We start from the raw sequence: 14,124 nt of genomic DNA, 5'->3' as shown, positions 1-14,124 counted from the left end.
TAAAAGTATAAATAAATTTGAAGTAAATAGTTTAAGAAGAAATTTTCAAAGGCTTGCACCATTAAGTTTGCAAAGATATGAGGATGAGAAAATTTAAGTTTGTGGCAAAAACTCAGTTCCTTGTTAAATGTTTAATTAAAGAATACACGTTGTTGACAATTGTCTAACATATGCCTCAAAAAATCCACGAATCAATTCTTGGTAACCTTTTTATACCATAATTAACTTATGATAACCATAGACCATATAACATTCATTTAAAGAGATCAAGCGGATAAATGTTATGACCTGAAGCATTGAATGATGATAATAATATATTCTTTTCTAAATCTTTTCTTAAACTACTGTTCCTGATTGTAGGTTCCGTTGTTTGTTTGTTTTCTTTCGTCGAGTCATTGTTATCAGAATATTCTTGGTTTAGCAGTTTATTTGTTAGATGAGAATAGTCATAATCTTCAAACTCACCAAATTCATTCTAAACAAATGATAATAAGTGCAATCAATGAAATAACATGGTAAACCAACCTTCAGTTTTATCCTCTGCAAGGAACAGTTTTTGCATTCTGTATTGTATCAGACAGTTTTAAAGGGTTTCAGACAATTTTCAATTGTAAACTTAATATATTTGACAAAGGTATGCAGTAAAATAGAATAATTTGTCTTTGATTTATGAATTAATTATTTTCAAATTAAAATATTTATTTTTACCTGGTCAGTGAACACTGATCCTAAACCAGTTCCAAGTTTGTACTCTTTAAAGTAAATATGTTTGAGTTTATGTTCTATCACTGGGAAATGGAATTCATGCATGTTTGAAGAGTTGTAGATAAAGAGAATAGAATATATATTAGAGGGGAATTTACTAGAAAAAAGTGTAAAACGGCCATTTTGATGTAGTGTTTCCATACTTCAGGTGTACTTCACATATTTGTGCTATATAACCTTTTGGGCCCTGGAACGTCATTTTATAGAAAATCTAAAATTAATATTAAAAGAAAACCAAATTATGAAATAGGCTGGTTTCATAATTGACCAATGATCATTTCACATCGACTCTTCGCCTTTCACTTTACAAACGATGATTTTCCGTTATAACTATGAATCAAATGATGTTTTTGTTCACCTAATTTATTTTATAAAGTTTTTAACAGCTTTAAAAAATTCAAAATTGAAATGGATAGTCTAAGGAACATACTGTATTAATTTACTCTACTGGATATAATTTGTGAACATTTTTATGATTTGTAAACTCCCTTTCAGGGACTGATAAAATTCATACCGAGGGATTTTCTAAATTCCACTAAATGTATATTCTATTCTCTTTGGTTGTAGAGCTGGGATATCTTTGTTTTGGTTCGTTTTTAAACAATCAATGTTTTTTCAAGTTCAAAAAAAATCTGAATATTTTCCATAAATTCATATTTTTAAACTTAGTAAATTTTTTTGTAATAAAATTTGGTTTCGTAGCAGTGTGACGAAAAAAAAGAAATCGTTGGCTTCATTTTTTTACACTGTGTATAAATACGCTGTACGCTGTACATGCGCCGATTCTAACTTGTAATTATACTTTTATGTAGCACTAGATATGTACATTTTAAATTATAGGCACTTATTTCAGTGCTAGTTTTTAAGAACTAAAACTCTAACGGTTTTTAATAAGAGTTTGAAACCCTTGATTCATCATGGTACAGGCACGGTAAACGTTATTTAACAAGAACAATATTATTCCTGAATAAAAGATGTTTTCTTCTCCAGCATCTTCTCCAGCCTCTTCTTCATCTTCTTCTTCTTCTTCATAGTCGTCTTCTTCGTAATCATTAGGAGCTGCATTTCTTCTTCTTCTTCTTAAATTAAAATTTGATATTTTTTGCTTTTTCTTCTTAAATTAAAGCTAATATTACCTATCCTTGAGATTAAGATGATTTATTAAAGTATTATCTATCTCACAATTCTCTTTAACTATTCCATTCTCTGTTTTGTATTCTATATATGGAATCTCAAAAAGATATAAAATCCAGTTTCCAGATTCATCTTGAAGCGGCCAGGAGATATTCACCTGAAAAAAATATGCGAAGTAAAACTTTTTTAAGGCAAATATTAAATGGGTAAGTTTTACTTCCATCTACTGATGGAAAATAGCTAAACTCATTTTAATCTTTTTTTTAAGATTATTAGACTTTTGAAACATCCCACAACAATCTGAAAAGTTTAAAAAACGTCAAAAAATGTTTTTAGTTCTTACTTTATATTCGGTCTTACGGTAAACATTTTTTTTGCATTGTTTCGTTTCATAAAACTAAAATTTACACATTTTGTTAGAATGTTGAAACCTTGACAGAATTTAATGGTGTTTTTTTTTTAAATTGTAAACCCTTAAAAAGGCTAGAAATCGAATTCGAATCTCGCTTTTGACAAACACTACTTACAGCAATGTTTCCGACGTCAAATGGTCCTTTGTTATGCAGTGTGTATGAATGCAGAACTCCAGGTCCGATCTTGCTCAAGGTGCCACCTGGAGCTGTCTCAGGTTTAGAATTTATTCCAAGAGTTTGAGGTTCAGCTGTTCCCACCAGAGAAACTAAAAAAGCAAATTGAACCTTAAAAATCGAGGATCTAATAAAATCAAAATCAAAATGAATCCAATAAACATCAAAAAGGGAGTTTCGATAGGGCCTTATTATTTTGCAGTGACTCACATTGCTCTAAAATCCACCCCTAAAACAGAAAAGTCCGAAGTTTTAGTTTTTTCATAATTTACAAGGTAAAACATATTTTAATGAATAAAATACCTATGGATGGAATTAGGGTACAGTTGACCCCATCTCCTTGATATCCTGGTTTACATTTACACTCCCCCTGGGAATATGAGTTCAGAATACACAAACTATTCTCATCACAGTTTAGATCTTCACAACTCTTCTCCTCTGGAATAGGAAAATAATTTTATACATTCTGGGACCAGATTTAATGAATAGGCATAAGTGGCTTAACCGCGCGAAAGTAGTTCAATCACTGCTCTTGAGAACTGGTTCAAGCTGGAGAGAAGTGGTTGAACCACGACATTATTATTTATATTATCGCTGGTTCATTGTATCATTCCAGATACTATAATAAACCATTTGTTTTCATGAAAATTTAAAAACCAGTTCAATCCATTTTAAAATTTTGATTTAGTACCAACATTTAGAAAATGGAGCTTGAAAATAATAGTATGTACAATATCATTTAAAACCCTAAAAATAATTCATTCTTGTTTTTATATGATGCAATAATTGCTGCATTAATCTGGAAATCACTTTCGATGAGCTACCACAATTTAAATAATGAAAGACAAGAATGTTTTTGTATTTTTGCCCAGAAAAAGGTTTTAAAGGGACAGTAAGGAAAAATGAAAGGGGGTATAGACTGAAAGCTAATCACTTTAGCTCTCGATCGCGACCCATGAAAGTTTTATCTGATGTTCCTATCTCGAGAAATTGATTTACAACTGTGTCAAATTTATACGAAAATTAATATATATACAATTTTGTATAAAAGTAGTGGGTTTAAATAGATCAAATTCAGCAAATAAGCAACCAATCTGAAAACGATAATATCCCCGAGAAACTAATTATTACTTAGGTTTACTCCAATTCTAATTTTATATTTGTTATTTCTATTTTTAATAGATTTAATTCATAATATTATTTACACGTCCGAATTGCTTGACCAGAAAATCCACCAATGACAGTGCAGTAAAGTGGTCACGTGATACAGGCAGAGACACGTGATCAGTATACTGCTCTGCCATTGGTGATAGTTCTGGTCACGTGATTTAAATTTAAGATTTTCTAAATTTTACATATATGAACTTTCGTATGATTTTAACACAGTTGTAAATCAATTTCTCGAGATAGTAACATCAGATAAAAGTTTCATGGGTCGCGAACAAGAGCTAAAGTGATTAGCTTTCAGTCTATACCCCCTTTCATTTTACCTTTACAGTCCCTTTAAGGGTACTCTTGAGAATCGGGCAAAAACTCTTTAAATCTAGGGTCACTTAAAGTCGTCGATATATATTATATACCGTCCCTTTTATCAGATTTTTTTGTGCTAGAAATCGAGTTTTCAGGTTTAAATATTTTATTCTCTAGAATTCAAGTTTGGTATTTATTGTTAATTACAGTTTGGGAACCCCATTATTTATTTATTTACCATAACAGAGTTTTCCATCCCCGATAAAACCATCCTTGCACTCACAAGCAAAACTCCCTAAAAATATTAATGTTTTAATCGGTATTTTGACAATTTATAAATATGGGTTGTTTGTAATTTTCCTTGATTGTTGATACAGTGAGCATTCGTGTCACAATTGTTTTTATCCTCATCCATACACTCATCCACATCCTCACATACTCTCTCATCCACCTTCCAGAATCCAGTATTACACTCACAGCTGAAGAACAATATTTATTAATTTCTTATCCAATAAACGAGTCATAACCGTGAACAGTCGTAAAATAACATTCCTCATCTTATTTATTAAAATTTACTATTTTCTAACTCCATAATATGCATATCAAATCCTAAATTGTTGACTTAAACTTCATCAATTCTCTCTCCTCAAATTATTAACCTTAATTAAAGGGACCGTTCACTTATTTGGGTAATTTCAGGGTAAACTAAACAGCGTATTCGCTGTTGATTGGTAATAGTCTTACTTTTCAAAGACAATTGTGGCCGGAGAAAAAGCCGATTTTTCGTTCAGAATTCGAGCGCAAAGGGACGGTCCCTCTCTATAGACACTAATTGATGTTTTATTCAGTATATTGTGAATAAAATAAATTTCGAATATAAAAGTAAACTGTAGTACCTAATCGTTAATTGTAAATGTCATTATTTTTCAATTTTTGTTTTTGTTTTTTTAACTTTCTATTTCTAAAATAACACTATTTTATTGCATTCAAAATTGTGTATGGCCTGTGTAAAACGCTGAATTGAACGCGGCATGACAAATGAAAAGTTGTGCACATACGGGAACAAAATCTACTAAATCTACGAACCAAAATACGAGTAATGATTAATTAATTGTCGTAAAGACGTCGTCTTTGTATACACATTTTACATGTTTTAATACGAAAAACGTAAATTTCTTGCTAACTCAAATATCAAAAGTTTTCATGATGACATTAGAATATAATAAATTTAAATGTAATTGGGCTGTTGTTACTGAAAAAAAAATCAAATAGTGTCTACAGAGAGGGACCGTTCCTTTCCGCTCAAATTCTGAACGAAAAATCGGCTTTTTCTTCGGCCACAGTTGTCTTTGAAAAGTAAGACTATTACCAATCAACAGCGAATATGCTGTTTAGTTTACACTGAAATTACCCAAATAAGTGAACGGTCCCTTTAATAGTTTACCCTTTTTCTATTTCATTCAAATCCTTGAGTCCAATTATGCTTCTCCAATTATTGGATCCTTATTCCAGCCTCTTTTTCATGTAAATTCTTGTATTTTACTCAATTTTATCCTCATCCAATCTGTGCATCTATATTCATCCTCATTTCTTATTCAAACTTCTATTTTCAACCCATATTCATCCTAATCTAATCCATATTGCATTATCCTTATCTAATTATCATCCAATATTTTTAGTTTTTTTAAATTCGGTAATTTTAGAAGATTTGTTTAAAAATGAATATTTCAATTATCACTATAATTATAAAATTTTAGTCCAATCCGTTAGTCTGTTTGGATATTCGATGTGACTCATAAACCACCGACCGAATTGCCTATAATTTTGATAGGGGAACTCAGCAGAACCACAGGAATATTGATAGCTTTTTTAAAGTTCAATGTTCTGTGTTTTGTTTTTTTAAAGTATAGTTTCAATGTAAAGCTGGGTTCCCGGGGTAGTGAAATAATAAATAAATATTCCTGAATGAGTTTCCCACGACTAGACACCTACTGTTGGGTCCACAATCCACCTCTAGACAAGGATCCTGGGCCGGGGTCAGCTCAGCTATATGGCTGGTCAGAGCATACCTAGTAACATTTATATCTTTGTCTTTCCTAGAATTAAAGAACCCACAAATTAAGATTTCAAATTCATATTACAAAAAACGTACTATTAGGCCAGGAGATGTGGAAGGTTTATTAGTTCGAAATATAAACTTGAATATTATAAGTTATCCGTTTTCAATTTGATTCAGTATTATACGCATGGTAAAAATAAAAAGTTCGTTGTGTTATGTGTACTTTGTAGGTATTTTGGTTATTACGACAAACTTAAACAATGACGTGTTAAAAGTTCCCAATTATTCTTACCATTAGACCAGACAACAATGTATTTGATGTTTTTTTTAACATAAAGTGTTTCTCATTCTTATACTATGAAAGTGTATTATTGTTCAAAACCAAAATATGCTGTATTATTTATGTTTGTCTGGTCTTGAGGTGAAATGTATATATATGATTTAGCATGATTTAGATGTTGAATTTCTTTATTTTTTAATTTGTGGATGGAAACTTTAGTATGAATAAAAGAAATGTTATACCTTACTATTTCTTCTTTTTCATCATAGATAATAAAATTTCGAGCAGACATTAGTTTCATTGTCATTCTCTTCTCATCCATACTTCCAGAACACTCATCCCAACTATATAGATACATATTCATTTATATATTCATTCATAGTCCCAGTAAACTCATCCCAACTATGCAAATATATATTCATTAATATATTCATCCATACTTCCAGTACACTCATCACACCTAAATAGATGTTAATTCATTTATATATCTATCCATACTTCCAGTACACTCATCCCAGCTATACAGATGTATATTTATTTATACATTCATCCATACTTCCACCTATACATTTATGCCAGTACCCCAACTATATACAGATACATATTTGTTGACCATAAATCTAACTTTTACCCCCCCCCCCCCGTATTGTCGTCTTTACCAACCCCTCCACTCAAAGAAGTCCAAACCAAAGCCTAACTTCAGCTATTTCTGTCTACTCTGACAAACAGGAAAACATCAAATAGTGAAACGTTTATCTAGTGAATAATCAAATCCACAAATAACATTGCAATCCATAGTAATTCCACTTTAACAACCGGGTTTATATTTTCAGAATTATTTCCAAATGTTTTTAACTACTCCATCAAACCCTTCGAACCTTAATCAATCCTTAATTATCCCCTAACACACCTAATTAGTAAGTTATTTTATTAAACAGCAAACCAATGTTGCAACAATATTTATTTTACTAAACAGCAAACATCAATCATCTAATCACCTAACCAACCAATCATCTAATCACCTAACCAACCAATCAATTAATCACCTAACCAACCAATCAACTAACCACCTACACACCGACGCCCGCTTAAGTTTCTACAATATTCTTTTTTATCTTCATCAAATCATTCTTTATATATATATATTTATTTTTTACTCATATTTTTATCTACCTGTTCATGAAATGTTGCATCCATTTTTAAATCTTGCAGAATTTTTAAATAAGTTTCGTTTTTGCTTACCTGGCAGTTTGATCTACAGTGTAGGGAACAACAGAACTTGTTCCCTCAATCTTGTAACTATGCTCTGATCTACAAATATGATATGTATAATAGTTTTTTCACTAACTGTAATATATACCTTACTGACAAACCCTGATGTTTATCTTGCTCTGACAAACCCTGATATTTACCTTGCTCTGACAAACCCTTTCTCCATCTTAGAAAACTCAGTTCTTTGGTCTTCTACACTAATCTATATAATGAAAAATATTCAAAATTTATTTAGTTTTGGGAGAAATGAAACAATTTTAAGTATGTTATAAAAAATTCTAAGAATTCTCAGGGTTGCCCAATCAGATTGAAACTCTAATGACGATCTCAAAATTTTTTAAATATCAATCTAAAGGTTAGATTTGGTCATTAGTCTGAAATGTTGTCTTTTGATGGTAAACTTTGTGATTAGTGATAAATAGAAACAACTTGCCAGTATAGTATTACTGAAAAAAACACGCAAATGCATAAATTAAATGCGCACAGTCGTCTTTGAAGTTTCCCCTTATGTTTTATTTATTTACAACTTCTACCGTACTTACCTTCGCGCCTTCAGGTATCTTAGGTAGAGTCCCAGAGATGGTAACGTCAGCAGTTAGATAATCAAACACATTCATCCCCTGCACATTATACAACTCAAATATATGATGCAGATATACATTCATCCCCATCACATGATACAACTCAAATATATGATGCAGATATACATTCATCCCCTGCACATTATACAACACAAATATATGATGCAGATATACATTCATCCCCTGCACATTATACAACTCAAATATATGATGCAGATACACATTCATCCCCTGCACATTATACAACTCAAATATATGATGCAGATACACATTCATCCCCTGCACATTATACAACTCAAATATATGATGCAGATATACATTCATCCCCTGCCTGCACATTACACAACACAAATATATGATGCAGATATACATTCATCCCCTGCACATTATACAACACAAATATATGATGCAGATATACATTCATCCCCTGCACATTACGCAACACCAATATATGATGCAGATATACATTCATCCCCTGCACATTATGCAACACAAATATATGATGCAGATATACATTCATCCCCTGCACATTACGCAACACCAATATATGATGCAGATATGTAGAATATTGATTTATTTGTCAGCTGTTTATTTTTATCCTTTTACTTGTGAACTCGGATAAAAAGCCACTGATGTTTTTAACCCGTAATTTTTCTAATGTTTGCACGGCTACAATGTATTGAATTTATAAGCTTCGTCCGATACAACTCAAAAATAAAACTTAGCAGTTGAAAAAAGTTTACCGTAAATCGCCAAGTGGGAGATTATTACCTTGAAATGAATGTGAATGGAAGCTTTATGTCCAGTATCAGGGTAGTTTACTTCAGCAGTATAATTAAGTATTCCTCCTGTAAGGCTGAAACCGTTCTTAGCTCCGGGTTCGGGTGTTGCAAACAACCAAGATATAACTGTACCAAGAGGAACAAAGCCCTGAGGAAAAAATAATTATTGTAAAATTTTAAACTAGATCTAAGATTAACCATAGTAAAAACAAACGTCACTTCTCAGGTTCTATTCTTTAAATGAAAAACCTAACCTCTCCTCCTCTTGAGTGTTTGAAAATTCCATATGTGTCTTATAAATCTTAGTCCTAATCAGTACCTTGGTACTTCTTTGTATAAATAATGCCTAGAGATTCCATCCTAGCTCCGGAATGTATGTATACAGGACCTACTGTATATTTACAGTACCTGGAGATCCCATCCTAGCTCCGGAATATATGCATAAAGGACCTACTTTATACTTACAGTACCTGGAGATCCCATCCTAGCTCCGGAATATATGTATACAAGTTCTACTGTATATTTACAGTACCTGAAGATCCCATCCTAGCTCCTGAATATATGTATACAGGACCTACTGTATATTTACAGTAGGTGGAGATCCCACCCTAGCTCCGGAATATATGTATGTATATAGAACCTACTGTATATTTACAGTACCTGGAGATCCCATCCTAGCTCTGGAATGACCCGACTAATAGCTGTATAAGTTCTTCCATCACTAGTCACCACATAGCAGTGTAAATCCTGGAATGAATAGATGCTTGATTATATTCAAGAAGTATTGTAAGATTATATTGAAGAAGTATTGTAAGATTATGTATCGAACCTGTTGAGTTATTGTAATTCCATTTACGACCCCGTTCACTCTAAAACAAATATATTTATTCGATCGTATTAAAATAATTAAAAAATAATTGATCAAACCTTCCGTTAACTCTCTGAGGCTGCCCATCCTCCAGACAGTTCTGTCCATTTCCGTACCTTAGAAATTACCATTCATAAGTGCATCATGTATATAGTTTAAAACAAGTAAACTCAAATCGAACACTCTAATTTTCTACTCTCTAAATCTGTCCAACCTAAAGGTGAAAACCTTTAATATTTAAAACTCTGGCTACCTAATCTTACAGTCTTACATAGTTTAATATCTTAAATATCTAGAACATCAAGTTGCAAAGAAATAACAGGCAGAAAATAAGAGTACGAATAAAGTAATCTGCATTCACGAATTTTAACCCTGCGATTCTTTACGAACTACAGTTAAATTTCGATAATAAGCCAAGAGACAATAAAGTAACGTAACCTCCCGCGGTAATTATTTAGAAAAAGAAATGATTTATCGGTATAAATGAACTGAAGAACTAAGAGGTTGATTACCATCCAGTATTGCAGGCACAGCAGAACCCTGCCTCTGTATTAGAGCAGGTTCCTTCAGAATGGCAGAAACTGTTTCCAACTGTACAGTCTCTTAGACTCAGGGTATCCGGTTCTAGAAATTCAAATAATTATATCATTGCCTTATTTTCAAGCAAAAACTACGTAATGTAAGAAAAATATTAAAAAAGTATATTTTTTATTTAAAAATTAATCTGAATTTATAAAAGTAATATAATAACAATTACATAAAAATGCTTATTTTTATATTTTTATATTGGAAAACATGGATGATTTTAAGAAATTCAAATAAGGGAATTGAGTTATTGCCACTAATTCTAATTTTCTAATCCCTATATTCTGTAGTCCTTAGATATTTCAAACTATGAATTCTATTAGATCAAATGATCTAAGTTTGAAATACCAAAGGCTGCAAAGATATAGGGATTAAAAAATTTAAGTCTGTGGCACAGACTCAATTTCTTTGCAAGTTAAAAATATAAAACTTGAACTAAATGAACCATGGCTGTGGGATATTTGGATGGTACACCAAACTTTGTCTTAAACCATGCATTATATTAGCGAATTCATTTCTTATTTAGAAGAAATACATGAAACACGGAGAGGTAATTATTTGAAGAAAAAGGTGGCTGAATAATTGTTCTATTGACCTGAAAACTGTGGCGGCTGTTCTATATTCTCTAGATAATCTATACGTCCGACCCTGAATATCCATAGTCCAGGAGTCCCACAGTTAGTCCAGGTTGGTATACTTGTGATCTAAATCATACCATTGTCAACTCTGAGAAAAATCTAATAAAAGGCGTCTTATTCAGCTTTAAAAAATCTTCAAATAAATTGCCAAATGCTTTAAAGGGACTGTAAGCGTGAATTAAAGTGGCCCTCCATGCAAATATGGCAATGCCTGATTTACAATGATAATCTTAAAAGCCTTGGCAAAAAGTATTTAAGAAAAAAGGCTAAAAAATTATGTTCAATGGGACAAATTGTAATCAAAAGTCACAGCTTTCTTGAATATTGACAGAACCGTTAAATCCACGTGCGTTGTAATTCGGGAACTGTCATCTTTGCATAAAGGGTCACTTGAAATTACGCTTACAGTCCCTTTAATAGTTAGTTTTGATTGCATTTTGCATTCTTTTTGCTTTGTCAAGAATCTACCGGAAACAACCAAAAGACCCATTTATTTCCTCGACTCTAGAACCATGTTTTTTTCGCATAAAATGTTGAAACCCAAAATTTGTATAATTTCTAAGATGGTATCTAAAAATAAGTGTTTTGACGTGATGATCAAGAATGCATTGGGAGATGATGTTATTTACCATGCAAGCGATGGAATACTAGTGATTTAAGAGGATCAATAAAAATATGAGATTGTTAGAAGCTAGGACAAGGAAATTGATCCGAAAAATTAGAAATTGTTCAAACCAACTTTGTAGGATGTCTATAAACACATCAATTGTTCATGGTTTGATTAAGTTGAATCCCTAATCCCTCCCTGATTAAGTTGTATACCTAATCCCTCCCTGAGTAAGTTGTATACCTGATCCCTTCTTATGAAAGTTGTATAACTTATCCCTCCCTGATTAAGTTGTATACCTTATCCTACCCTGATTAAGTTATATACCTAATCCCTCCCTGATTAAGTTGTAAACCTTATCCCTCCCTGATTAAGTTATAAACCTAATCCCTCCCTGATTAGTTGTATACTTATTACCTCCCTGATTAAGTTTTATACCTAATCCCTCCCTGATTAAGTTGTATACCTAATCCTTCCCTGATTAAGTTGTAAACCTTATCCCTCCCTGATTAAGTTATATACCTAATCCCTCCCTGATTAAGTTGTAAACCTAATCCCTCCCTGATTAAGTTGTATACCTGATCCCTCCCTGAGAAAGGAAGAAGATGATATTTTCCGTCCTGGAGGAGAAACATGAACCCAACCTGAGCTCTAGCATCAGGACTATTCCTGATCAAGGATATCTTCTTGAATCAATAACAACTATATAATGTACATTCCCAAATAAGAATGCAATCGATAAACATTCAAGCAAATAAAATAATGTGCGTTTTAAGTAACTATAAAAAAGCAGTTTATTTTTTAGCTGATTGCCAATAAAATGATACCACGTGTATGTTTTGTTTTGTTTTCAGTAATCATTATACTTCTAAAGTAATTATATGTTTAATAAACGTTTTAATTTTAAACTGGGAGTCTGGGCTTCGGCCGGCAGAGAAATCTGGATAGAAAAATCTCTTGAAGATTTGACTGAAAGATATTCTCCCTGTTCTTGCCAGTTCCCCTGTTCCACTGAATACCCTGAGATGGATAAAGGAACAAGGAGAAAGATGTCTGTCCATCAGTAGCTAACACTAGCTGGAATGTATTCTTCTAAAATTGAAATATTATGCTAAAAATTATGTTAAGATGGCACTCACTAGTCACTAAAATGTATTTTCCAAAAGGAACTAATACCTCGGTTAATTACAACCTGATAGCGTAAACCTTTTTAAAATTTCAAAGTTTTAAATATCAAAGGTAAACGATATCTATTTGCTAAACTGTAGTTTAGACAATTAGAGTATGAAGCGAGTAATAATTTCTTTACCAAAAGCTAGTGGCAACTTTTCAAATGAAAAATAATTCTAAAGTGGCAAAATTGACATTACGGGAAAGGGATAATTGACTGTAAAAAAAAGTGATTTGAAAAGTTACCCTACGGAAAAATTGGGTTTGAAGAATTACTTTACGTTCTCTCCAACTTTTCATCTGCTATATCGAACTTCTCGTATAAAGTTTACTACAAGGTGTCCTAAAATTCTCAGAGACGAAATATTACACACTCTTTGCACTATTAGGATATTCAGAATTAGCTAAAAAATACTAAACTCGTAGGATATTGAGAAAAGCTAAAAAATACTACATTCTTAAGATATTCAGAATAAGCTTAAAAAAATACTGGATTCGTGTGTTTTCCGTTACAATACGGAATTCTTAGGATATTGAGAATAAGCTTAAAAATACAAAATTCTTAGAATATTCAGAATAAGCTTAAAAAATACTGGATTCGTGAGTTTTCCGAGACGCCCTGTACTCAGAGAGATGAGCAGATCTCTAATTGTTCTAATTAAAGCTAAACAGAGGCTGCTAAACTTAATGGTCGACTCTAAACCTTCTCTTTATATCTCACCAGTCCGCTCTCAAACCCTTTTATAGACGACGTAAACCCAGCAGAACCAGAACCATTTACTCACGGTATACTGTAAACCACACCAGACTAGACCTCCGTGTTTTCAACAAAACGGAAAAATATTTTGGAGCAAAATTATAGTTTAGATGACACGAATCAGGATTGATTACAATGCTATACTCCAAAAATAAATATTTAGATCAAAATTACAACAGTCTACAAGCCCCCCCCCCACACACACTTTGATCACATCAGAATATTTCAACAGAATAGCTTTCTGCTAGATATATAGCAAAAAAAAAAAAAAAATCCATATTTTTACTTAAAAACAGAAGTACAAGAAAAAGTAACATTAAATGTCTTATTGAATATAACATAATTTACACCAATACTAAATACACCCCTCTGGTGGAAATACTAAATGTATTTGATTATTGCAGATGTATGAAGACTGTAAACTGTAGACTGTAGACTGCACACTGCAGAGGGTAGATTACAAAGTGTTAGTAAATGTATAGTGTAAGTATATATTCTTTACAACCTGTAAACTCCCTTCTTTTCACCTACCCTTTCCCTCTCCCTTCCCGAACCCCCCCCCCCCCCCC

The 14,124-nt window shown here is 32.2% G+C and overlaps 1 protein-coding gene across 5 annotated transcripts in view; it reads right to left on the bottom strand.

Moving 5' to 3' along the window:
• Window positions 1-14,124, bottom strand: part of LOC111703716 (nidogen-1) — a 40,537-nt gene that overhangs the window by 16,564 nt on the left and 9,849 nt on the right. For 4 of the 5 annotated variants that reach the window (XM_023475743.1, XM_023475744.1, XM_023475747.1 and 1 more), the window contains exons 7-27: window positions 12,614-12,720; window positions 12,207-12,297; window positions 10,979-11,087; window positions 10,311-10,422; window positions 9,858-9,914; window positions 9,760-9,799; window positions 9,591-9,677; window positions 8,920-9,078; window positions 8,110-8,187; window positions 7,708-7,769; window positions 7,538-7,606; window positions 6,538-6,639; window positions 5,918-6,025; window positions 4,317-4,435; window positions 4,195-4,251; window positions 2,790-2,924; window positions 2,427-2,578; window positions 1,902-2,056; window positions 1,729-1,844; window positions 709-752; window positions 351-475 (exon numbers count right to left, since the gene is read on the bottom strand). In XM_023475743.1, the coding sequence (XP_023331511.1) occupies window positions 351-475; window positions 709-752; window positions 1,729-1,844; window positions 1,902-2,056; window positions 2,427-2,578; window positions 2,790-2,924; window positions 4,195-4,251; window positions 4,317-4,435; window positions 5,918-6,025; window positions 6,538-6,639; window positions 7,538-7,606; window positions 7,708-7,769; window positions 8,110-8,187; window positions 8,920-9,078; window positions 9,591-9,677; window positions 9,760-9,799; window positions 9,858-9,914; window positions 10,311-10,422; window positions 10,979-11,087; window positions 12,207-12,297; window positions 12,614-12,720 (2,084 nt within the window). The remainder of the gene's footprint in view (window positions 1-350; window positions 476-708; window positions 753-1,728; window positions 1,845-1,901; window positions 2,057-2,426; window positions 2,579-2,789; window positions 2,925-4,194; window positions 4,252-4,316; window positions 4,436-5,917; window positions 6,026-6,537; window positions 6,640-7,537; window positions 7,607-7,707; window positions 7,770-8,109; window positions 8,188-8,919; window positions 9,079-9,590; window positions 9,678-9,759; window positions 9,800-9,857; window positions 9,915-10,310; window positions 10,423-10,978; window positions 11,088-12,206; window positions 12,298-12,613; window positions 12,721-14,124) is intronic. The other variant, XM_023475746.1, reaches the window with a different exon arrangement.

The sequence above is a fragment of the Eurytemora carolleeae genome, unplaced genomic scaffold (genome assembly GCF_000591075.1).
Source record: "Eurytemora carolleeae unplaced genomic scaffold, Eaff_2.0 scaffold481, whole genome shotgun sequence".
In the NCBI taxonomy this organism is placed as follows: domain Eukaryota; kingdom Metazoa; phylum Arthropoda; class Copepoda; order Calanoida; family Temoridae; genus Eurytemora; species Eurytemora carolleeae.
The sequence above is the reverse complement of the archived record's forward strand: the minus strand, read 5'-3'. Positions and strand labels throughout refer to the sequence as shown.